Source organism: Nasonia vitripennis (genome assembly GCF_009193385.2).
Source record: "Nasonia vitripennis strain AsymCx chromosome 5 unlocalized genomic scaffold, Nvit_psr_1.1 chr5_random0003, whole genome shotgun sequence".
Classification (NCBI taxonomy): Eukaryota; Metazoa; Arthropoda; class Insecta; order Hymenoptera; family Pteromalidae; genus Nasonia; species Nasonia vitripennis.
Window position 1 is genome coordinate 36,601 of NW_022279653.1, and position 24,004 is coordinate 60,604.

At 36.5% G+C, this 24,004-nt stretch overlaps 1 protein-coding gene across 2 annotated transcripts in view; it reads right to left on the reverse strand.

Moving 5' to 3' along the window:
• Window positions 1-5,081: 5,081 nt before the first annotated feature.
• The window catches only part of LOC100117692 (potassium voltage-gated channel subfamily H member 6), a 536,423-nt gene continuing 517,500 nt past the window's right edge, over window positions 5,082-24,004 (reverse strand). Inside the window, exon 12 of one of the 2 annotated variants that reach the window (XM_032602146.1) lies at window positions 5,082-6,138. In XM_032602146.1, the coding sequence (XP_032458037.1) occupies window positions 5,918-6,138 (221 nt within the window). In that variant the 3' untranslated portion in view covers window positions 5,082-5,917. The remainder of the gene's footprint in view (window positions 6,139-24,004) is intronic. The other variant, XM_031932880.1, reaches the window with a different exon arrangement.

A 24,004-nucleotide genomic window follows, 5' to 3' on the forward strand; every position in this document is an offset into this window, starting at 1 on the left:
TGAGAAGAAGAGCAGCAGGAATTATTCTAGACTTTTAAACGCAGGTTGACTAAGGCTCCGATACTAGCACGTCCAGACTGTAATTCCCTGTACACGCTCCTCAGCGTACAAATAAACTAAAAAATCAAGAATCAAATACTAAAGTCATTCGACTTTCTTTTAGATTATATTCGCACTCGCGATATAACTATAAATACAGCGTTCGCTTGCGTGCGACGGCGTGGCGCCCGAATATATGTGTGCGTGTGTGAGCGATGACGTAGCGGCGGCGCGGCACGCGCATCCTCGTCTGCATGTATGAATGTGAGTGTGTTTTCGTCGGCTCAACTCCCGCACTCTCCGCTGCCTATATAAGGCCAAGCGCGGCCTGTGCACAGCACTTGTTCTCAGCGCAATGTTAAGCGCCAGGGCTCCAGCTCCGAGAGCAAGTCGAACTAGTTGTCACATCTTCAGCGCTCTAGTTACTACACACTCTACAGCAATTTAAACGTAGAATCATGAACACACATACACAAACTAGTAGTAGCAATTTATGCTCGCTAGTAAACACACTATTGCAATTTAGGCGTAGAATATACACTTGTTACCTAAAGTTTCGCCCACGTTCTTAAATTACGAAAGATACCCGAAGCTGGTAGCTTGTTTACCTAGAGAGGTATAGGATCGAACAGAAGTAAGTAAAAAAGACCCGAACGATTGGGAGGATCGGATAAAGCGACTTGATGCAGTGAGGGATTTAGTTTCAAAGTATATCGATAAAGCGCACAAAAAGCAAGCAAGAGAGTATAATAAGGGGTGCTCATTCTCTCTGAGACGCGTCCAAGAAGAAACTTTCGGTTAAGCTAGCACCAAAATATGAGAAGCCGTACGTAACAAAGAATGTGTTAGAACCAACAGTGTACAGGCTGAGTCAGGGACCAGATCAGGATGCGAGTAAAAGAATAGCAAAGATGGACTTTTCAGAATTAAGTCAGTGGATTCCGCGTTGAAACCCTCAAGAATCGTGACTAGTGCTTGATTTTCTTTTTTGTTTATAGGTCTTTACGATAATGTGGAAAATTGACTTGTGTGGCCTGACCGCTGCTAAAAAGAACGAGTTAAAGAAGCGTCGCTCAACGGCGTTAAGAAAGCTGTCGAGAAGACGGCAACAGCTGGAGATAGAGTTTTGGAGAAACAGCAGTGAGCTGCAGTGATGCTGCCAATCATCACTCAGCAACGTGGTAACAGGACTAGAGAGTGAGAGAGCAGCGGAGGCAACACGGAGCGCGTTGAATCCAGAGACAGTCGTAGGCGATAAAAAGTACGAGTCTATCGTGGAGTTTAAAAGAATAAAAGCTGCGGGTAAGGTGAAAGTGTACTTCTACTCATTATCGATCCTGAACTCTCAGTACCGATAATGGATTGGGCGGCACGCTGACCTTAATGACGAGATAAAGAAGCAACGCGTAAAGGAAAAGGAGCAATCCCAAGAGAAGCATCGCCTAGAGATAGAGACGGAAAAAGGGGTGTTTCAAGCGTTAAAGAGCTGCCGAGGATCGTCACCTTGGTCAAGGTGATAAACCATATTCGCCTGCCCGAGAACCCAGAGAAGACCGGTTGGTTGGGACCGCAAGATTTACCGAATCTATTCCAATGGAACAACGCAGTCCCAAGAGAGCGATTCCTAAGAGTTTTGGTCTATTGCGCAGACCTCTCGCAAAGTTACAGCAGGTGGCGGCAGTAACAGTGTGCCCAAGAGAGAGGAAGAAAACAGTCCTGAGGCTAGAAGTGAGGAGGCTAAGGAGTGTAAGGCGGCGAAGCAAGAGCTAAACCGCTATTTGGAGAAAGTACCTTCCCCATTTAACTTGCATTCCAACCAAGGATACGTAAAGAGCCCGGAGAAACAGCGGCGAACGGCACGGGTATCGCCGATCATGCAGATCGTGAACCGCGCTTCCATCCTGCCCGCACTTTCGATTGAAATCCCGACTGCAGTGGAACTCGACGGAAGTGCGACGAGGACTGGGATAGTGAAACGGCGACTATCCCACTGGCGCTTGCTTTATGCGTCCCGAGATCATCCAACGTAAAGGAAGGAGCAGAGCCGCCACGTCTAATCCGAAACCAGAACAGGCAGACAAACCGAAAGAAGCCAACTTCTTGTCGGCAATTTACCAAGGTTGAGTATTTCCCACCGTGCTTGGAATCTCGAGAAAGCTCGTACGCTGGCCCACTAATGCGGAGGTCAACACAAGAGGGCGCCTTTCAGATGTGAGCCGATGATAAAATTGATAGTTTAAAATTTGCGTTTTTCCGAAATCGTCATGAAAATCGTCATGAAACTGCGTTTTTTTATATTTAGACCAGTTTTTTGCATTGTCAGTCGTCTCGAAGGCTTTGGTTTTGCCGCACGTGGCAATTTGACTCCAGATTTGGTTTGTCTTATTCTCCGCCCATTGCCTGATCTTCCCCTTGATCAGGCTTTGACATAGTCAGGTCATCTGCTATTATATTCCCCTTGACTTCGTAGTGTCCTGGAATCCATAATAGTGTGACCCTGGCCTTGAGTGCTAATCTGTTTAGGCTCTGAAAACAGTCTCAAACTAGCTAGATTAGTACTACTAGACTTAGTAGTAAAGTTGTTTAGTGCTAGGAGAGCACTTTTGCTGTCGGAGCAGATGTAGATCCGCGGGTGTGTGTTGTCAGTTAGTGCCGCTTGTCCCACTTGATCACTGACAGCTCCGCTTGTAGTACGGTGGCGTGCCGACCTAGCAGCAAGATTGTTCCTTCGCCGCTCTGTCGTTGATACACCCCCGCTCCTGCTGCATCTTTCGTTTTGAATCCATCTGTATACCACAGGTCTCCATCATTTGGGATGTTTATTCTTTTCTACTATTCTTCTCTGGATGGGATGCTTACTCTATATTTCTTGTCAAACAGGAAGGCTTTGTTTATGGCGTCCGGGTTCATCGGCAGAGTCCCCTTTTCGTCTAATCCTTATAAGAGCAGTGGTAGCTCCTGCATATTGCCTTCCCTAAGCAAGTTGGTGACCCTATGCAGTGACGTGCAGGGCTTGCGCAGCCGCTGCAGCCAGTGTCACCCTGAGTGGTTCTACATCAAGCAGCATTCCTAGTGCCGCTGTTGGTATTAACCTTATAGCACCTGAGGTGCTCCTCACAATTTGACTTCTTAGCCGTTCAAGGAGGATGTTTGAGGTGGAGAGGGCCGCTTTCGGCCATCACACTGCCAAACCATATGTCAGTCTGAGTTTAAGTACGGCCTCATACATCCATTTCAAGGCTTCTGGTGACAGGCCCCAGTATCTCCCTATGACTCTTCTAATTTGCTACAGGTTGGTCGTGACCTTACCTATCACGTATTGTAGGTGTTTCTTCCAGGACAGCTTACTGTCTAGGATAACCCCTAGGTATTTATCTTGACTCTTAAGAGGCAGTTTCTGCCCTCCTAGGGTCAAGTTGGATTCCCTTTTCCATTTGTATCTTCTGGTGCAGACGAGGATCTCCGTCTTGGTCGGATTGACAGATAACCCAGTCTTATTGCACTATTCGTTTACTAACGTCAGGGCACATTGCATAACTCCTATCAAGGCGTCAAGAAAAGGGCTGCGTGCAATGATTCGGATGTTGTCTGCGTATCCTATCGCCGTGCAGCCTGTGTTGTTTAATTTAATCAGCAGCTCATCCACCACCAGGCACCATATTAGTGGTGAAAGGACACCCGCGCCGCCTTGCGGGCATCCAGACACCACCGTACCATTAAGTGTCGCGCTGCCCTTGCTGGCTTCTAAATCGCGATTTTCCTATATGTGGTCAATCCATTTTGATATTGGAAAGTAAGTAACAAGCCTGTTCATGACTCTTTTGATCACCTCTCGCGATGTGTGGTCGAATGCCCCTTCAATATCCAATAGTGCACCTATAGCATATCCTTTGGCCTCCAGCTGTTTTTTGATCATGGATACTGCCCTAAAGTGTGCTGACTCCATGAATCTCCCTGCTCTGTAGACGTGCTGCTCTTTATGTGGCCCCTTTTTTTATCCAGAACCTTCTCTCGAATGTATCTGTCGACCATTCGTTTAACGATCTTAAGTACAAAAGAGGTCAGGCTGATTGACCGAAAGTCGTTCGGGGATATGTATCCATTTCTCTTCGGTTTCGAGATGAATATTACTGAAGCTCCCTGTCACCCCGTGAGAACCAAGCCGAGCGTGATGCTTGTTCTCGCCATTCGTGATTTTTGCTCAGCTTGGCGTACGTCAGTCTGCGGCCCTGACCAGAACCTCCGCCCGACAGATCGCCTGTCCCTGCCCCCACGAAGCTGGGGAAATGCGTTTGTAAGCGGAGATTTAGCGTCTTCTCCTCTGCAGTAGCGTAATTCGGAAGCTTAAGCGTACCCAGGACAGCCACGGGATTCCTCGCTAGGATCTTGGTCATCCTGGCTATCTCCTTGCCCTTTTGGATGTTCTCGCACAAGTTTCTCCAGCTGTTACCTCAGCTTTTCTGACGATTTTCTGGTATATATCTCTCTGTGTTCTATATTGGATTCAGAGAGAGCGTGTACCGTGTTTTAGCAAAAGACTATCGTAATCAGAAAGATTTGGAAGAGGATTCGGCCCTAAATCTCTGAGATTTTCCAAAATCAAGGTACACCCTCTTACCGCTGAACCAACCACGCACTACCTGTACATAAATAACACTACTAGCTGTTAAACGAGTGCTTTTCCCATCCACCACCTGTCACAATATCAAATCATATAATTTTTATAAAAAAATTAAAACCTTAATATTTTAAATACCGTAGATTCTCCATATCCTCATAAAACCATGAATTTTCTCAAAACATTCTGTATTTTAGTTAGCAAGATACAAGGTTTAACAAAAAGTGTAATTTTCAGTTATACAGGGTATAGAGGGTGAGAAGCAAAGAATTTGAATCTTAATATCTTTAACACTAATCGATTTCATGAGCGGCAAATAAAAACTTAGCCGAGGTAAGCAAAAGATATATCTTCTTCCAAAATTTCAACTCCAATAAAGTTTTTTTTTACTCTCGTAATCGTACGACATGAAAAACCAATTTTTTTAGTTTCGGATTCTTAGCTCAAAACCTAGTAGCCAAAATGGCCTATAATTATTACAGAAAATATATAGCATCGTTTTGTATTACCATAATTTTTTTCAGAACGTTTCACAGTTTGATTTCAAAGATATTAAATTTTGTTTTAAAAACACCTTTTTCATCATAACAATTAAAAGAAACAGTTGAAATCTTGAAAATTTTTCAGGAAAAAGTAGGCGATTTAATCCTCTTCTAGATACACTATTGATGAATATATTGTATAAATCATATCATTAAAACTAGCTCGCCACACGCAACCTTACGGCTACGGTGGCTGACGTCTTGCATTGCGAAGCGATTTTGAATGTAACTGTCGCACTCTGACGCGAAAATTTCAAATAACATTTGAAAAACTTGCTAGGAGCGCATTCATCTAGTATCTACAAAATCAAAGGTATTTGAACAAATACATCATGAGTATGTAAGCACAGAAAAATTCTAATTGAGTTCACCTCCTGTTGAGTTTGCCATGTTATACAGTTCTGTAAGTATCGTTTTCTCTCTCTCTCTCTCTCTCTCTCTCTCTCTCTCTCTCTCTCTCTCTCTCTCTCTCTCTTGCTTTCGGCAGCCATCATACAGCATAAAAATTGAAAATTATAAAAAGTATTATTCTTGCATTTTACAATGACGGTACTAGAGAACCAAAAAATGAATTCTTTTGTGTGAAACAGAAGTATTCTTTACATTTTAGCCTAATCAGTCAAAAATCGTGTGATATTTTTCGTAGACGAAAAAATAAAAGACTTCCGTACTGTGGCTATTACTACAATTTTTCTCTTAAAATTTTTTTAATTTTATTTCAAAAAACTATTATTTTCTGCAGCAAGAAAAAAATATACATCAACGTTAAGAAAAATGACCACACGGGGAAAGTTTTTTTAATACACAAAACAATTTGAATGAGCATGACGTATTTGTACATACCTTGTTTGGCAAGGCAATCATTGCTGGTTAATGGTTGATGATGAATTTTATGTTGCCGCAGATCAGGAAAACTTCGTTTGAGATGAGTAAACACACCTAAGTAAACAATAATAATTCACGTTTTTTACAGAACATCTTAAATATTCAGTATGTAAAATCAGTCGTGTTCGAGAAGTGTTATCTGACACCTATTTATATATTGTATTGCGGATAAAGAATATCTTTCTTGCATGACACCGAACAATTTTGAATTCTTTACTTCGTACACTGAGAAAAAATAATCCTTGTCCCAAAGAATTCGCAACAGAATTGTAGCTTTAATTTCGTTTTTTACAAATGCCAAGTTCTTAAGAGTTGAGAAGCAGTCATCTATACAAGCGATCGTAAGAAAGCACACAGGTAAAAATGAGTTATTATCAGAGCACCAAGCTCTACGGCAGGCTCCCTGGAGTTAAATATGCGTGACTCAGCACGATACAGTTGGCCAAACTCGTAAATACTGCGATACTCACAAGTTTCAGACTCTTTAAGTTTTTTAGACAGAAGGTATTTCTTTGTCGGTGAGACAGCGGGCTGACAGCGCTTTTCTCACAGATAGCAAAATGCGACAGAGAATCGATCGTAGTCGGCGGGTTGCAAGTACATTTCGCACGTGCTCGTTATCTCCAAGAAAAACTACATTCGCATCAAAGAACATTGTATTATAGTCATAGGGCTTTGCAAACCTAGCTAATGTTTTCAAATGTGAAATTTGTTAAGAACTTATGGAACAAAACACTTTTAAATTCTGAAAAAAAGAATTATGAGTAAAAATGACAAAATTGAAGTAAAGCATTTGAAATTCCGTAGGATTCCAAGTGTACAAATGGTTTTATTGGGCTCAGATACAAGAAGGATGCTTTGTACACCTGCAGTTTTGGTATGAATGCAGAGATTTTGCTAAGAAGTGGTTTGGCGATGAATATACTGAATTTTTTCTTTTTTTTGTTTGCTTATTATGCTACCTTTTTGGGTATAAAACATTTTCTAAACATCACAAAAAAAAAATGTCAAATGATTTACTTTAATTTTGTCATTTTTACTCATAATTCTTATTTTCAGGATTTTAAGGTGTTGTGTCCCCTTAATACAACATTTAATTATCTGAACACTTAACTGTTAAGATAGTTTGATTTCTCCATATTTTAATGTAGTTTTCTTAACAGTTAAGAATTATTCTTTCTGCCAAGGATTTTTTTCTCTTAGTGTACTAACGATTTTAGCATTATATATTTGCACGTATTGAAGTCCGTCTAGTAACTTCCAGTCCACGAGATTTAAAATTTATGAGATGTTTATCCTAAAAACTAGCTACATTGAAATAAAGAATTCATCCGTCTCCACGAACTAAAAGCGAAAGAAAAAAATAAAAAAGGAAAGGTTACAGTTTAAATGTTGTAAAATGCAATCGAATCGAAATAAAAGTGCGTTTCACCCCGAATCTCTCGCTGGGCTTATCAGTAAGATGACGAGAGATTCTATCTGAGACGCAACATGGTAAACCAAAAAGAGGATATATTTATGGAATTCATTGAGAAGAATTACTAGAATACAGTGGAAAACAGGCTACCGTTCACCTAGTGTCATAAAGGTAGAACTAATATGTCGTAAGACGACACATTGACTAGTCATCATATCTACGGGATTCTTGATTTAAATTGTAACCTTTTCTTTCTTTTTTTTTCACTTTTAGTTCGTCGAGACCGATAAATTCTTTATTTCAACCTAAGAATACATACAAACATTAAGCTTTCTTAATGTGTGTGTGTATATATATATATATATATATATATATATATATATATATATATATTAAATACTAGCTAGTTTCTATAGAAGAAATAAATATTTCTTGAAGGCAACAATGAAGTAAATAATTTTATAAATCATGTAGAACATTTAAGTAATAATATTTAGGTAATAATGGAACAAAATAAATAGTTTAATCTTTATAAAGTACAGTCCGTGCCTGTTGTAGGATATCACGTTTAGATTGCCTTGCCGGCTGACGTAAGTTTCTAGGGTGGGCTCAAGTTTTGCTTTTATTTCAGTAAGCAAGTTATTTAAACTCAAGTATTTCTTTATATTGCTATTCTGATTTTGTTGGATTATAGGTAGCAATATAGTAGAAATATTTTAGTTTTAAGAGCAATAGTAGGGAATTCCTAAGGGCAAATGCTCTGCTGAGTTCAACGCCTTACTCGGCAGCGCATCTGCACTTTTTATGATGATAAGCTTCTTGGAGACGCAGCGCGTTTATTGCTTGCGCAGATTACGTGCGACAAGCACATCCATTAGGGATTAGCGAGGAACTCGTACTCCGCTAAGTGCGCACCCCAAATGAGGCCCAGGTATGCGATGGGGATGGCAGCGGCCATTAATGAAGGGTTGGTTCGCTCACGCTTCGACCGCGTGTTTGCATACCTGGGTATCGGCAGCGTTCCGTGTGCGATGAGCTGTATGGCCGCGTCTCTAGGGTATATTAAGGCCTTTAGCGGAGGACAGCAGTCAGTCCAAGTTCGGCATTACTAGCGATCATTTGCAGAGCCTAAATCTTAGCTCGCAACTATCACTCTGTATTTTTATATTTTTACTTTAATAAATACATTCACGCCTTTAGAAAATATACACTGCTTTAAGTTATTCAACAGATTTTCATCTAAAATATTCAACTTTGTCTTTAATTTTTTAAATATCCCTAACAATTATCTATGTTATTTACTCATATGAGCATTTATGGCTCAGTTTGTTAGGGCGCACGCCCTAATTAGCAGATACACGCTCAAGGAGTCGTAGGTTCAATTTTCAGTCAATGCTTTCAGAGATTTTCTAAGTTATTCTCAACGGGATAAGTACCCTGGACTCCAAGTGCTTTGATGCGGATTTTCTTTCGGAATTTCCCTTTAATGTCTTCTGAGTTTTCCTTTACTTTACAAGCGCACTGAGAGAAAAAGAGCACTAGCTCTGCTACACCATCGCTCAATCCTTCTGGGAATCAATCGCCAGTTCGTTCACCTACACCACAGTCGTCCACGATTGAAAGCTTCCTACAAGACATACCAGACGTGTGATCTTACAGACAGAAAGCACCATCTCTAAAAAGGGTCACTAGAATTGAGGCCAGACTAGTTCCCCTCAAGGAACAGCTCAAGGCGTGGGATGATTCGCTACAGTTTGAAACTCGCAAATCATAGGCAAAATCTAATATAATTTAGCTGCAGACCCAGATGACGGCATTGAAGTTGGAGTTCTCTAACAGGCAGCCGGGAAACAAAATCATGCCCCCTGCATTATTGTTAGGCCCTACGCCGATCGCATGACTCCTTAGTGGATTAAAGAAGATTTATTTATTTATTCACTTACAAGAATAAATTTACAAGGTATTGTGAAATGCTCACTTTATCGCATTTTAATATTTTTACAATGAAAAATTAATAAGATCAATCATCATAAAATTGGTCAACCGACATCCATTTTATTAAAATACAGCAAAAGATAAGGTAAATAAACCCCAAATTAAAAATCGATAAACAAACTAGAGTTAGAGTAATTGATTAAATAAGATAGAAACGAAAAACGACAACGCGAAAGCAAAAACAATAAATTCACGAATTATGGATTAATTATAGAACACAGCTCGTGTCGAATATTAAAATTAATATTTAAACTTGCGATATCCTAAACAAAATCAATGCAGAAAATTCAATAATTAAAAGGCAGACATACACAATAACGCTAACATATAAGTACAGTAAAGCAAAAGCAAGGAAAGGAATTCTCATTTACAAACGAGGCTAATACATATACATAGCACTGCGTAGCAGATACACAGAGACAAAAGTAACACTTAGACGCAGCGCACTACGGAGCAGAAGCCAAAAAGTAGACACACAAGCGACACCAACACTTTGAGGCAGCGTACTACAGAGCAGAAGCTGCAAAGTATACATATGCACGACACCAACACATAAATGACGGTACAGCACAGCAAAGGTTGAAAGAGAAATCGAAAAGCGAAATCGAGACGAGAAGGAAGAAGAAAACTAAAACCGAACCACTACAAAATATAACAAACACAGCACAGCACAAGTAGAGAGAAAAATACGAAGCCTACTGTACATCATGGACCGCGCAATAAAGGGGAAACCCACAAGGCGCGCAGTGCTATTGGCAAGTGACCCATAGTTCACGCGCTCTGCAAGCTCAAGGAGCCGCCAAAGAGGACACCGTGCATGAGCCGGTTTAAAATGCATAGAAAACCTTCTAGAAGCTTCTATGAATTTGCAGATAAGAAAAGTAGATCAGAGGCGAGTTTGACAGGAGAAGAGCACAAGGGGACTCGATGAACTAGAGGAGACGAGTTTTACTCTGGTTTTCTGATTGGCCCTCTTTGCAAGGTCACATACATTAAAAGCTCCAAATAAGGCAAGAAGCTGCATCCAGGCCTCCTTATTCGCCAAATGGGGCGTGAGATTTTCCTAGAGTAGTATGTGGAAAGAGAAAGAGAGCACGAGAAGTGTAGTGAGGTGAGGTCAAAGAAAAGAGAACGCGGGCATACAGTCAGAACGAGAGGATGCAAATGAGCAAATGTTGAGACGAAAAATTTGAGAGAGAGAGAGAAGGGGGGGGGTGCTCCTGGAGAACTTGTATCGGTAAGGAGCTGTAACAACTATAAGGAAAAAAATTGCACTTTCTAGCAAGGACAATGTTTGCGGACGTACACGAGTGCTCGCATCATCCGAGTATGAAAAAGACACTTTCTTCCTTTCTCTTTTTCACACCACACTTTTTGTTAGTAAAGTCATTAAAAGGTTTTTTTTTCGTGCAAGAAAAAGAGGGTGACAGATTAGGCATTTCAAATTGTCAACTTTACTAACCAAACAAACAATGCTTAAATATTTAGAATCTTTTGAAATTTAAAAAATTTTGTAAATTTGTGGAGTCTTAAGGTAGTTTACCGGAATATTAATTTTTTTAGAATATCGCTCAAACTTTGTTTACAAGTTCAATTAAGTGTCCTCTACAACGTAGTATTTTTTTACCCCCCCCCCCCCCCCCCCTCGCCCTCCTCCCCAAGCGACATTATTTTTAGAGATATTGAACCTTGAAATTTTGTATTTTAACTTGGAAAGCATGTACCGAGTCCGAATTTCGAGGACGTTTAGTTGAATTGCAAAGCGAGTTTTCTTAGAATATTTTTAAAAAACTAGCTTAAGGTGTAAAATAGCAATACAAATCATGGAGAAAAAGTTGGATAGGGCCAAATAGGCTTTTTTTAAGATACAACAATTCAAAGTTTTTATCCCATGCTATCAGTATATCTATATAGGTGCGCAGTGTTCCTCTCTCTTACAAGTTTTGAGAGTATGTTATACTCTAAACAATTTATATCACTATTCTAATGTTTGATACTATGAATTGTAAGGTTTTGACACTAGATAACACTGTATAATATCTTAAAAAAGGAATTTTCTAATAAAAACCCTAATTGAGCACCACTGCAGCCGGTGAAATATCTTAAACCATAATGATTTAGGAAGAACTACTTCCTTGAAAAAAAAACAAGTATATTGCGTACCAAGGGCATACAGTAGGCTTTTTTAAACTAAGTGTGGTGTTAGTGCGAGTTCTGCAACCACGAAAGGCCAGAAAAGCACACTTAGCCCTTGGTGCACACCATACTTTTTGTAACGCGTGTATTTAAAAATTTATTTATCTATTGCAAAAAATTATGCAATTGTGCGTACTTACGTTTATTTTATTGTCAACAAAATTTATGTTATAATAAAATTAAACTATTTATAATGCGCAAAACTGTGATAAAATATCCTTTATACCACAGAAGTAGAAAGAAAGGTGCCATTATTTTGTCAGATAATTTAAAATTTGAAATTTAGAAAACGTTTGGTGAAGTGCATCGAAAACGCGCTTTGCGCCTACGAAAAAGTGGGGCGAAAGTAGAGTTTTTGAAGCCTGAGGCGATAGTTCTTTTTAGTTTTTTTGTATGTATTTATAGATATAAACACACCCACCCACGCATACATACATACATATATCTAGAGAAAGAACACTTTAGCCTCATATATTTTCATTTTCGTATGTGTATGTGTGATACACCTCATATATGTATGTACATACCGTCGGTCAATGTGACATTGAACAAAATACAGATATACAACGAAATTCTACTATGAGATACTGGACGACTCTGCTTTTTTAAGTAGGCTAAGAAAAGCGTTATCGATGCACTGATTATAAAAAGCACGGTACACAACAAGGGGCGACTTGGCTTTTTCAGACTCGGATGATAGTTTAACACTCGTGTCCGTGTGAGTCTCGGGCGCCTACGGCCTCCCACTCGTGCTCAATTATCATCCTCGCTTAAAAAAGTCAACTTTCGCCTCTAGTGGTGTAAAGTACTATTTCACTAGAGTTTTCCATGCAGTTGTAGAAAAAAAGTGCTGCTAACTGAATTAGCAGATTGATTTCTCAATAGTAAATTACGGGTCTAAGGAGGAATAAACTTGGATAGTCCATATCTCGAGATATGGGCTAACCAATTTTTCTCTCTTGATTGGTATACTATTTTTCTTCACACCAGCACCGAAAATGCAAATTTCCCTCCAGGCGCCTGGGAGGAAAATTGTACTTTCGGTGCAGGTGTGGAAAAAATGTAAAAGAATTAATTTCAAAATTTGAAAGTATAATATATCGCGTTGCTCGGCAAAGGCACAGTATATAAAAATACTTGCCTTCAAGGCGCTACTGCGCCTTCTGATAACTATTGATTTTTATGATTTTTGGATAAAACAAATTCAGATTGTACATGATTGTTAAAAGGGACTTAAATCCACTTCGATTATCTCATTCATAATCTTAAAATATGATTACATTGTAAATAATTTACGGATGGCTTTAATAATCGTGTAAAAAATGTATTTACAAATGGAAATAACAGCTTTTATTTTTATTTATCTGTATTATGAGCACACACAAAATACAACAAGAACGCTCATTTGTGATTCCTAATAAATTTTATTATGTCATGGAAAACACCGAATTCGCAGCTTGTTAACAAACGGCTCACAATAAATCTAATTTAGGTATACAATTTAAGAAAAGGAAAAAAAAAAATTTAAAGGAAAAAAATACCTTTCTAGCCAAACAAATTAAAATACAACAGAAGAAACCTAAATTAATTCTGATAAAATAATAGTTTATACTTGAATGAGGTCAATCGTAATCTAGTGTTTCTACTTTTAATTATTCATGAATTAATCGATGGATTGATATCTAGCATCTTAAAGGACGGTCGGAGGCTCACTACCTCTCCTTTTTTGCATTTCGTAATTCCAATGGTAAAAAATAAAAACCCTAGTAGAGTCCAACGATAAGAACAGGCTAGTAACTATCCAGTTCTTAGAATTCAATCTAGTTACTACCTAATAAATGTCTCGTTCTTACGTTCATTTCTACAAGGGACGTCCAATTGACATTTAAAATACAGTGTGACATAAGCCTACATCGAAGTCACGCTTATCCGTGATCTAAGTAGTCTTTTTTGCACCATGTTTATTACATTCTTTACGCTCGTGTACTAACCTCACGATATAAAGTAGGGCTCCTTATGACACGGATAGGCGTGGCAGCGGGTTTGGGTAGGCTGTGCTATAAAAGTCTATATCACATTTATCGTAATATAATATTTTTTTCGGTACAATGAGATTCATTAAACTTGACACTAGGTAGGTTTTTAATTAAAAGAACAATAATCATTGAAAAACAGTTTTTTATCTTCGACCGCCCTTCAAAGTGGCTATAAAATTTTCTATGTATATACCATCTATGTACCGTTATAAAATTGGAATATAAGCACATGACATGTATATTTATGAATATATTTATGTATATATTTATGAATAGAGTTCTAAAATAAAAGAACTAAATAGTCTATGGTTTATGCTATCACACTAAATTTATAAAGTAATTTCCAAATCCTTTCTGGCTAAGTAAATAAATATATCTTAACGTAAGTTTAATAATGTACCTCGCATTTTATGTAGTTTCTTAATTTTAATTTATATACAAAATTACAACGGAGAAATTTATTTTTGCAAACAATTTTATACGAAATTAAGAAATACAGTGAAATGACGGATAGAACGCCATGCACCTTCTCATAATTATGATGAAAGTATAATTTTATCAATAATTATTTAAAAGACTTATTTTAATTATTGGAATTTAAAATCAAAGCATTCTTAAAGCCGCGCTTCGATATTTAGTCGAAAGTGACAATGGCTCATGACAATCCAAAATTCTAAGATTTTTAAAACAACACTTAGATCTACTAGGACTTTTTAATATTAATAGTTATAAAACTATTACTCAGATACATTTTCATTTATTTATTTATTTTTTTAATAATAAATTATAATTCACTATGATGTGATCTTTTTGAATTCAAATTGTTGTCAAAACGATTCAAACTTTTAACCTTAGAAAATTAAGCGCGCGAAGCGTGCGTTGGATTTAGATAGTTCATTTAAATTATGCGGAATATTTTTACTTCAAAATGATTTTCCTTTTGACAACATATTCAAGATAAATTGTTTTTGGTGCAAAAAGGCATATCTGCCAGTGTTGTAAGTTGATTTAGCTTTACTTAATGTTGGAATATTTTGCCGATCGGAATGTGCAAATATTGTGAAATATGTTTTACTGTTACGAGTGAAGAGTGCAACGAAAAGTGACGGACCCCGGGCTTGAACCGAGATCCTCTGGCTTGCAAGGCAGACGTTCTGTCGTCACGCCACGGCCACCACTGCCTTGCACTCTTCTACTCGCTCTCTTATAGTAATTAGACACCCGTGACATGTATCCACACGTGACAATACTATTTTTTAGAGATTTAATCAATTACTAGCAATAATCACCTCGTTCGCTAACGGTCGCTCGGTTGCATTTCAATGGACTTTTTTTTAACATGTAGATTGTAAATAAGTTCATTTAAAATAAATTTTCTAGGATTTGAATTTTCAATTATATAAAAGTTAATATTTTTAAAAGATGTTATTTAATGTTATAAGATTCTGCAAGGGAACAGATATATTTTAACAATTATAAAAGGAACCATTTAATTGATTTCTTATAATCTATATTTTTAAATTTAATAAAACAGTAGCATAAATTTAAAATTAATGTTTTAAGGAAAGAAAATTTTTAATGGTGTTAAATACATACGAATTTCCTAGTGCATTATGTGCGTTATTCGCCTTTATTTGTATTCATCATAATCCTATTAACGCAAAAGAATTATATGAAAAATATAAAATTACTTAATAGAATTGACGGAAATTTGCAAATAAATGGATATTCCTTAAGTGATTTTAATTTATCCATTTTAACCGCATGCATAGAAGAATATAACTATGAAGTAACATTATATAACAAACATGATAAACTAAATGAGTTACAAATAAATGTAGAATCTTTAAAAGTTAATCAGAAAAATATATTTAACGAAGTTTTGAAAAGTTTAAATACTAAACAAAATAACTGCATTTTTATTGATGAACCAGAAGGAAGTGGAAAAAGTTATTAACTCAATGTTTTGATAGACCATTTAAAATATTTTAATATACCATTTTTATGTGTAGCTTGGACAGGCATTGCTGCAAATTTATTAAATAATGGCAAAACGGTCCACACGACATTTAAACTGCCACTTAATATAACTGAATGCACAACATGTAATGTAAAACCTAACTCAAATGATGGTAAAAAATTAAAAGATGTGCAAATTATAATATGGGATGAGATATCAATGACATCGAAATTTGATTTTGAAGCAGTCGATCGTCTTCTTCAAGATATATGTAATGAGAAAGAAACATTTGGTGATAAAACTATATTAGTGTCTGGGGATTTTAGACACACAATATCTGTTGTTCGTCATAGTAGTCGTACAGAAGTTATTGAAAATTCTATTAAACATAGTCATTAATGGATAAATTTCACACGCATGACCCAAATGAAAATCTTCGTGTTTCCGACAATGATAATAATTTTAAGCAATGGCTATTAGATGTAGGCAACGGAAAATGTAAAAATTCTTATAAAGAAGAACATCAATTGTTTGAAATTCCTGTCGATACAATAACGGAAAAAAAGGATATTATAACTGAAATTTTTGGATGAGAGATAAAAACAGACGATAAAACATTATGTGATTAAGTTATTTTGGCTCCTAAAAATAGTAATGTAATCTCTATAAATAATGAAATTTTAAACATTGTAAAAGGTCAAGCTGTCAAATAGCATCAATGCAGCAGAAGGTGATAATGGAGAAAATTCAGATGTTATGTTACGGACAGAATTTCTCAATTCATTAACACCTAATGGACTTGCACCATATAAATTGGTATTGAAAGTTGGAACCATTGCCATACTTTTAGGAAATTTAAATATTAATGAAGGTTTTTGTAATAGGATGAGGTGAGCTGTTCTTAAGTCTCCTTCTAAAGAAGAAATACCATTTAATATGCGACGAAAACAATTTCCTTTAAAATTACGTTTTGCAATGACAATAAATAAATCACAAGGACAATCATATAATAAAGTTGGTATTTACTTGCCATCACCAGTTTTTAGTCATGGTCAATTATACGTTGCTCTTTCAAGGCACAGACTAAATCTAAAAATGTCACTACTTAACAATGCTATAATAAAAGGACTAAATACAAAAAAATAAAATCAAACTTTTACTAAAAATTTATAGTATACAAAGAAATTTTGTAATTTGTTAGAATTATTATAACTCATACATGGCAGCAGCATATTAGCATATGTAGCGCTGGTATCTATAATGATATTTTATGAAAACCGGCAGCAGCATCTATTAAATGCAGCGCTGATAGTTTATTAAATTTTTAAGAAATATAATTTCAATATTTTTCTAATTTACTTTTTATTTCGAAGGATGATAAGAGTGATTGTAAAACTATAGGAGACTGAGCATTATCTAACAAGTCACTTTAGACTACACCGAATTCCTTATTGCCCTGATGTTTGTATATGCAGTTTACGCATGCGCTACTTTGTATATAAATAGCTAAGGCAGTGCTTTTATAGCTTAGTCTGTTTTTGCCCTTTGGAGCAAAGAGGTCAGCAAAACATGAAAATTTTTTAGAAATATAATTCCAGTATTTTTATAATTTACTTTTTATTTCAAAAGATGATAAAGCTTTTATAGCTCAGTCTTTTTTGCATAGAGATCAGTAAAACATGAAAATATTTATAAAATATAATTTCTATATTATTCTAATTTACTTTTCCTTCAAAATGATGTCATTCGTGATTGTTCAACTATTGCGGACTGAGCATTAGTTAACAAGTCAGTTTAGACTACACCTTTTTCCATATTGCCTTGACGTTCAAATGGGAATTGCAGAACACAAAATTTTAAATATATGTATCACGCGTTGGCTGTCATTGGAATCAAACGTAGTTCAAGTCATAGAACAATATCCTTGTTTATTGAGATTTTCGGAAGAAAAAGCCAGTGAAAAATATCTCACTGCAATTTAAGTTTACTCTTGTTTATCCAAACCGAAGACAAAATTATATTTATTTCAGATGCGTAAAACGTTACGAGAATTAAATATTTTGAATAAACTTGTTTAAAAAGAAGGTGTAATTATACACTAAGTTCAGGCGAAAATAGAAAAGAGATACAAAAACGTTGTATGTTGCTTTATGAAAAGGAGGTACGTGACTTCAACGATGCTAGCGGACATAGATATTTTGAATGAAAGTGAATATTTACGTTACATGGACTTTGAATTAGGAGAAGAAATCAAAGAAATTTTCCAACTGCGAAACAAGAGACTTCTACATAAATGTATATAATTATCTGATTGCGTTGTCATTTGAAATGAAAAATAGATTCAGTGATTTTAATAACCCCGTGTATCAATCGGCGGTTTGTTTAGATCCGATAAATGTGACATCTGAAAGTTTTAGAAAAAAGAATCCTGAAATTATTATGAAATTATTAGAAACTTTTAAAATTTTAACAGATGGTAATTAGGAACTCATTAGTAGAATAATAGCAGGCTGGGACAGTATATCGCACAGAACATTTCCGAAAGGGTTCGTAGCAGCAGAGTTAAGTGTAGAAGAATTTTGGACGTAAATAAAAAATTTTAAGATTGATAGCGGTAGTATGCCATATGCAGAAATCGGCGAGGTTGCCTCATTAATTTTAGCAATACCACATGCCAACGCAGATTCCGAAAGGTGTTTTAGTGCCCAAAATAACTTAAAAACTAAGAATAAAAATAAAATGCAGGTACCAACAGTAGATGGGTATTTGCAAACGAGAGAACATGTTTTATCTTCAGCGAATGATGGTCATTTTGAACCTACCGAAAATATGCTGGGTTTAACAGTACGACGTCGTTATTACAGGAATAAATTTTGTAAAGGTAGAGTCTCGTAACAAAATAAAACGAAGGCGTAGATTATTATAACTAAGAAATAGTCATGTATTCAATGTAAATGTTTGTTACACTTACCTAAGTATTAATGTACTTACCTTATTTATACTTACGTCAATTTATATGTATTTATACTTTTTTATACTTACCTAAATGTAAATAAACTGTTACCTTGTTAATTGGAAGATCGCAATTAACCTTTTGAAAAGCACGCAAACCGCCGCGCGCAATGTGCTACTTCCCGGACACCAAGTGCGCGCTTCCGACGTCGTAATTCAGTTATTGCCGTCCACTTATTTTTTTGTTTATGCACACTCGCACCTTCTATAATCTCCTGCGGCAGACGCGTACCTACCACGTTGTACAAAGCCATTCAACTGTGCAGCTATTACGGTGAAAATATCAAGTTGCTGATATACAGCGCTGAGCCATAAGAGAATGATGCTAATTTCCGTGGTTTGATACAGAAAAGCTAATATGGTGATGCGTTGAATTTCATTTCTCTAATTTTTCACCCGGTACACAGAAGCTCCACTATGTATGACCGGCACTCCTTGCCAGCAGCATGGCGGCGACTGGCAAGGAGGAATTTCAACTGTAAGGAGGTAATAAAAAGGAACGGTGCATACGGTGTTGCTGCAATTTGTTAGTCCATCTTGCAAGAAGCGTGGGTGCGGTATATGCACGCGCGAAAGTAATTAATAATTGAAGAAAGAGAACATCTGCCTATGTGCCAATTAGCAATATAGAAATTTTACTCGTGTAATGTAAGCGCGCGTAGGCACCGACGCTCTGGCTCTTTGCCGGTCAGCGTCGGGACGAGGACTGCTAATATAATTATGTATAGCCTAATGCCGAATTAAAGGTATGTGTGCATAGATGTAGTGTATAGTGGCGGCAATTAAGCGCGAAAATGTGACGAAAAAACGCGAACGAGCCAAATTTATCGGTGCTGGGCTGAGGCCGAAAAGTTGCGCTAGGGTTTGAGAATCGAATTGATCTTCCACCAAACGTATGGTATGGCCTTCACTCAGCATACTTAGTTTCTTTAATGATAGATCAGTAAATTATTTTTTAAAAGTGATTATCCAAGATACCTGCAAAATAAATCATAAATAAAACAAAGACGTGTATTATAATAAATAAAGAATATTTATGTATTGAATGTAAATGTTTGTTATACTTACCTAAGTATGAATGTACTTACCTTATTTATACGTTGTCAAAGTATATGTGCTTATGCCTATTTTTATACTTACCTCGTTGTAAATTAACTTTTACCTTGTAAAGTGAAAAATCACGGTGCATTCCGATTCGTAATAAGCTTAGAGTGCTTTTAATTATACTATTAATATAGCTTATAATCGACATAAGCTGCGCATTTCCTATAAAATTCTCTTAACGCGTGAATTAATGAATGGATGCTTCAAATGAGTAAGTTGTACATAATTTGTTTTTCTAGAATAAAAGATGCAAGAGTAAAATGACTGCGAAGCTGTAGTATTGCTGTTAACCTCGCTCGCCTTCCTCCGCTATGTCGAGAACGAATACTCACAGTGCGAGAGGTTGGTAGATTTGAGATTTTTACCTGTAATCATCCCTCTCCCTCGCCTTCCTCCGCTGTGTCGAGTACGTAAACTCGCAATGCATAGGGTAGGTTGCTTGAAGAGTTTATGTTTCTGATATAATTCTCGCGATTGCTCGCCTTCCTCCGCTGTGCCGAGTACGAAAACTCGTAGTGCAAGGAGTAGGTGTGTTTAATAGTTTATGTATTTTAAATAATTTTGACGTGCGTAGGGTAGGTGGATTTCAGTTTGAAATCAAATTATCGCTCTCGCCCGCATTCCTTCGCGGTGTTGAGTACGTGAACTCGCAGCGCGTGGGGTAGGTAGTTTTGAGAGTTTATGTTTTTGATATAATTCTCGCACTCGCTCGTCTTCCTCCGATGTACCAAAAGGTTCTTAAGTACATTATTAATCTCGGAAAGCTTATAGAGTTAATGCAGTAGTGTAATGAGTTAAAGCGTATATGGTATATGCATTTCAATTTTAGATTTTATCCTCGCTTCGCTCGCCTTCCTCCGATGTGCCGAGGTGCTGTTTAAGAAATTATTACTCTCGGGGAGCGTAGTGTAGTTGGGTTTAAACGCTTCGGTTTTAGATTTTATCCTAGCCTTCCTCCGATGTGCCGAGGAGTTTTTTAAATAAATTATGGAGCTCAGAGAGCACGGGGTAGTTGGGTTTAAGCGTTTTAGTTTTTGATTTATCCTCACTTTGCTCGCCTTCCTCCGATGTGCCGAGGTATTGTTCAAATAATTTATTGCTCTCGCGGAGCATGGGGTAGCTGGGTTTAAGCGCTTAGGTTTTAGATTTTATCCTCGCTTTGCTCGCTTTCCCTCGATGTGCCGAGATCTAGTTTAAATAATTGAGATAGGAGAGCGTAGGTTAAATGGGTTTATTCATTTTGTGTTTAGATTAAAATTTTGCTTCCTTCCGCTTTCCTTTCCTTCCTTCGTTGTTTCGATGCATTGAAATTTACGGTGCGTAGAGTAAATGGCTGATCAGAGCATATGAAGTTGTGTCCAAAGCTTGCTGCATTTTGTTGCAAAATTGATACAATATTTATCATCGGTGACTACGAAATCCTTGTTAGTACGCAAGATTTTGGTTAAACAAAAATAAAGGACTGAAGTTTGCAATATATTTCGTATGAAGTTGTTATATGTATTATTTTACAAATCTTATAACAGATTTGTAAACAGAGACCCTAAAATTCCATGGTAGTACATAGCTTTTTCAGAAAACTTGAGTTATGCAGTAATTTGCATAGACAAAGTTGTTTAAATTAATTATTTTCTAAATTTGATATCAGATTCGTAATCAGCGGCCCCAAAAACAATTTATAGTACATAAGTTGAAGCGTAATTAAAATATTTTACAATTCTAGTACATAGCGTAAAAGGGGCTTTATCGTTTTATTGCATTTATATTGTTGTTAAAAGGTTTTGATTATTGTAATAATGTCTAAATAATTCATACTTCTTATATAGCTTATTATTCAACCGTTTTCAATAGCCTGTAATGTCGAAATTAAAATTTTTTACGATTTCAATAATGCGATTCGGGTAAAAGTACGTAAATAGAAGTTCAATGAATGTTTATAACTGTTATTAAAGTTAAAAAATTATTTGTTTACAGAAACTTTTATTCATTTAGTATCTAATTAATTGCCCAATATTTAAAATTTCATTACAGTAATTTTTTTATTTTTCGATTTTCAAACTATTCAAATTTACTGCTTTTTGATCTGCCACTTTTGACATAGCTGATGTGGCCAGAACAGTGCTTTTATAGCTCAGTCTGTCTTTGCCCTTTGAAGCGAAGAGGTCAGTAAAACATAGAAATATTTTAAGAGTATCATTTCAATATTTTTCTAATTTTTTTTTTTCTATTTCAAAGGATGATAAACGTGATTGTTAAACTATAGGAGATCGAGAAATATTTAACAAGTCACTTTAGACTACATCGATTTCCATATTGCCTCGATGTTTGTATATACAGTCTACGCATGCGCAACTTTGTACATAAATAGCCAGGACAGTGCTTCTATAACTCAGTCATTTTTTGCTCTTTAAAGCATAGAGATCATTGGGGGGGGGGGGGTAATTTTGCCGAAAGCTACATTTTCAGATGGATATTTTTTCTGAAAAAATAATGTAGATTCAAGTGTTTTTCAAAATCGAATCTATTTAATCCGAAAAATAATTTTTATTCTATAAGACATCCTATGTGTTTTTGTTATAGAACTGTTTTTATACAACAGCAAGAACATATAACTTGGAATATGCATTATATTTTGATATTGCTAGGAATGGTATTTTTTCCGAAAAAAAAGTTAGAAGGATTAATAAAAGCAACTATTAAGAAATTCTACATTCGTTTCATAAGACATAAAGGTATAGAATTGTCCAATGAAATATTGAAAAAAATCAATATGAATACTCTTAAAGTGTAATTATAGTTTAACATCCGTAAAAAAATAGAATTAAAAATTTCAAGTAAATAAAAAAATATGAAATATCCGATTAAGGGGCCGCAAAAGGGGTCGCGGGTTCAAATCCCGGTGGGAGCAGGGGCCTCATTCTGTAACTTCGTGGTGCGTATTACTGTGTGACGATCCACACACTCCACACTATTCACACATGCGGCACACACGCACTGTATCAGCTCAAAGAGCCCAAATGACGCTTTTGTGCATGCTCAAAATCGATATTTACTGCGTAAATGTAATTTTTAACTTTAGTTTCGTTGACTTTCATGGCACATACTTTCAATACTTGTGTATATAAGTTGTCTCACAAAATTGACCATAACCACTAATTACAATTGTTATAAAAGTCAAATAATAAATGCAAAAGAGCGTATTGGCCAGTCATTTGCGCTCTTTTTTGAGCTGATTACGCTGACGTAGTGTATGTGTGAATCGTGTGGAGTGTCTGGAGTGTGTAAGGACTGTGTTGATCGTCACACAGTCACACGCACAATGTAACCTCTCTCGTGTCGATTTTTGCGCAGATGCGCATTTTTTTGTTGTTGTTGACAGTTAACCCTAGTCAACCTAAGTCCTATGAAGATGCAAATTTGAAAGATTTTTCCTGGATTATTGTTAAAGAATTGCAGCCGGAGCTCGTATCCGCGGTATCTACGCATCATAATCTATCATTGGTAATTTTTTGAGATCGAAATATCATTTCCTCGCCAAGATTTAATGGAGCATCGAGACCATAGTTTTTCTCCGTTTACTGTATATATTAGTATATTTATATCGAGTGTGGAGAGGGACATTAAATCATTTTTAACAAGAGAAATGAAATTAAAATGCGAAAAACTTTGAACTGTTTCCGAATTCATCAATTCAGAAATATGTAATTGATGCAAATTAATTTTTAGAACGTGACTAATTAATGAAACTTTTAGTAATACGGCCGTTTATCACCTAAACCCCTTTATACAAGGTGTAAGAAAAAAATTAATCCACTTCATTTTAAAACGTCTTGCGTAATTTATGTATGCCCCCTTGCTATTCAGCGAAACGTAAAATCGAACTCTGTTATTACATGACTTGCATTATGCCTGATCACGTCAGATCTCATTAAGAATTTCAGATGAATGAGATCTCATGTATATATCTCATCGACTTTTCACGCTGGCAGAGGTCTGTATGGTCAAAGGCAAAAGTTGGCCGCTTGTGCGCACGTGCGTCTGCCACTAAGTCAAGCCATCTCCTAGGGTGCGTCCACAATTGAACGTATACGTTAGGGTTTACAAGGGGATTACGTAGAACATAATGTTTTGGGCAGTACTGCCAATCCACTGTAGCAGACTGCAGTTGAAACGAAGGAACACACCTGCTCAAAATTTAAC